At 40.2% G+C, this 1,157-nt stretch overlaps 1 protein-coding gene across 1 annotated transcript; it reads left to right on the top strand.

Moving 5' to 3' along the window:
* Positions 1–5: 5 nt before the first annotated feature.
* LOC109116290 (AP2-like ethylene-responsive transcription factor AIL6) lies at positions 6–662 on the top strand (the record flags this gene model as incomplete). The annotated part of the gene is made up of 2 exons (XM_019201458.1): positions 6–301; positions 412–662. Coding segments are annotated over 2 exons (468 nt in total), but the record flags the coding sequence as incomplete, so codon positions are not given.
* Between the last annotated feature and the right edge of the window lie 495 nt (positions 663–1,157).

A 1,157-nucleotide genomic window follows, 5' to 3' on the forward strand; every position in this document is an offset into this window, starting at 1 on the left:
ACGCCTCCGCCTCCATCGGCCGGACCCACCTCTTCTGCACCACCGGCGGAGCAGAGTTTCTGGGCCACGTTGTAGAGTCCCCCGGGACGGAGCTAGGTTTCTCCGGCGGTGGCGCTTTGTCTCTCGGGGTGGTTAACGCAAACGCTGGTCCATACAGTGGTAGTAACGATGAGGGAAACATCACCGTTAAGAGGGTTTCCGTGAACGCTAACGCTGTAGCGGCGGAGGAGACGCCGGAATCCTCGAAGAAGATCGCTGATACGTTTGGGCAACGGACTTCGATCTACCGAGGAGTCACTCGGTAAGTGAAATGTGTAATCAAAACATGAAAAATGCGATGATGGGTGTGATTGGGAACATTCAAAGTTTTGATTTTTATTTGAAAGTATCGTTTTTTCTCTCTTGGTGCAGACACAGATGGACGGGGAGATACGAAGCGCATCTATGGGATAACAGCTGCAGGAGGGAGGGTCAGGCCAGGAAAGGTCGTCAAGGTGATTCACATTTCTTTTTCCAAGTAATTTACAATCTTATGAGAAAACCATTACAAAAGGTTGGAACCATATTTATGCTTAGAATTTAGAATTATGCACTAAGAAGACGTAAGGGTCCATTCGAATCTTAGCTATCCATGGTCTTGGGAATCTAACTCATCAACAATTGTCACGTGATTTTTTTTTTATTTTCTGGATACTTAGAATATTTGGAATAAGATTCAGACTAATTTTAAGGACGAATGTTATTTGGAATATACACCCTTTTTTCAAATTTGTTTTACCGACTTGTCTCGGATAAACCAAAGCTTTTTATATGGAATATACTCGAATTTGAAAGGTTTTAACTTTTATGATTTGAAAACACAAGAATGAAGGATAACAAAGGGAATGGAAGATTCTAAAACTTTAAGAAAAAGCTATTTTCTTTTGGTGATCTGTCTTATCCTTTCTGATGATTGATGGACTCTTTGAAGAAATGGCGTATGTCGAGGAGGACCCAATTTTTGAAATTTATATATAAAAAAAAGACTTAACAATGCTTTCACTTTCAGTCAGGAGGAAAAGATCGTTGTACGAAATATAATATATATATATATATATTTTATATTACGGTTGATTTTCCATGTTTTCATGCGAAGGTGATGCCGCCATTTTGTTCCT

This window comes from Tarenaya hassleriana, unplaced genomic scaffold (genome assembly GCF_000463585.1).
Source record: "Tarenaya hassleriana unplaced genomic scaffold, ASM46358v1 Cleome956, whole genome shotgun sequence".
In the NCBI taxonomy this organism is placed as follows: Eukaryota; Viridiplantae; Streptophyta; class Magnoliopsida; order Brassicales; family Cleomaceae; genus Tarenaya; species Tarenaya hassleriana.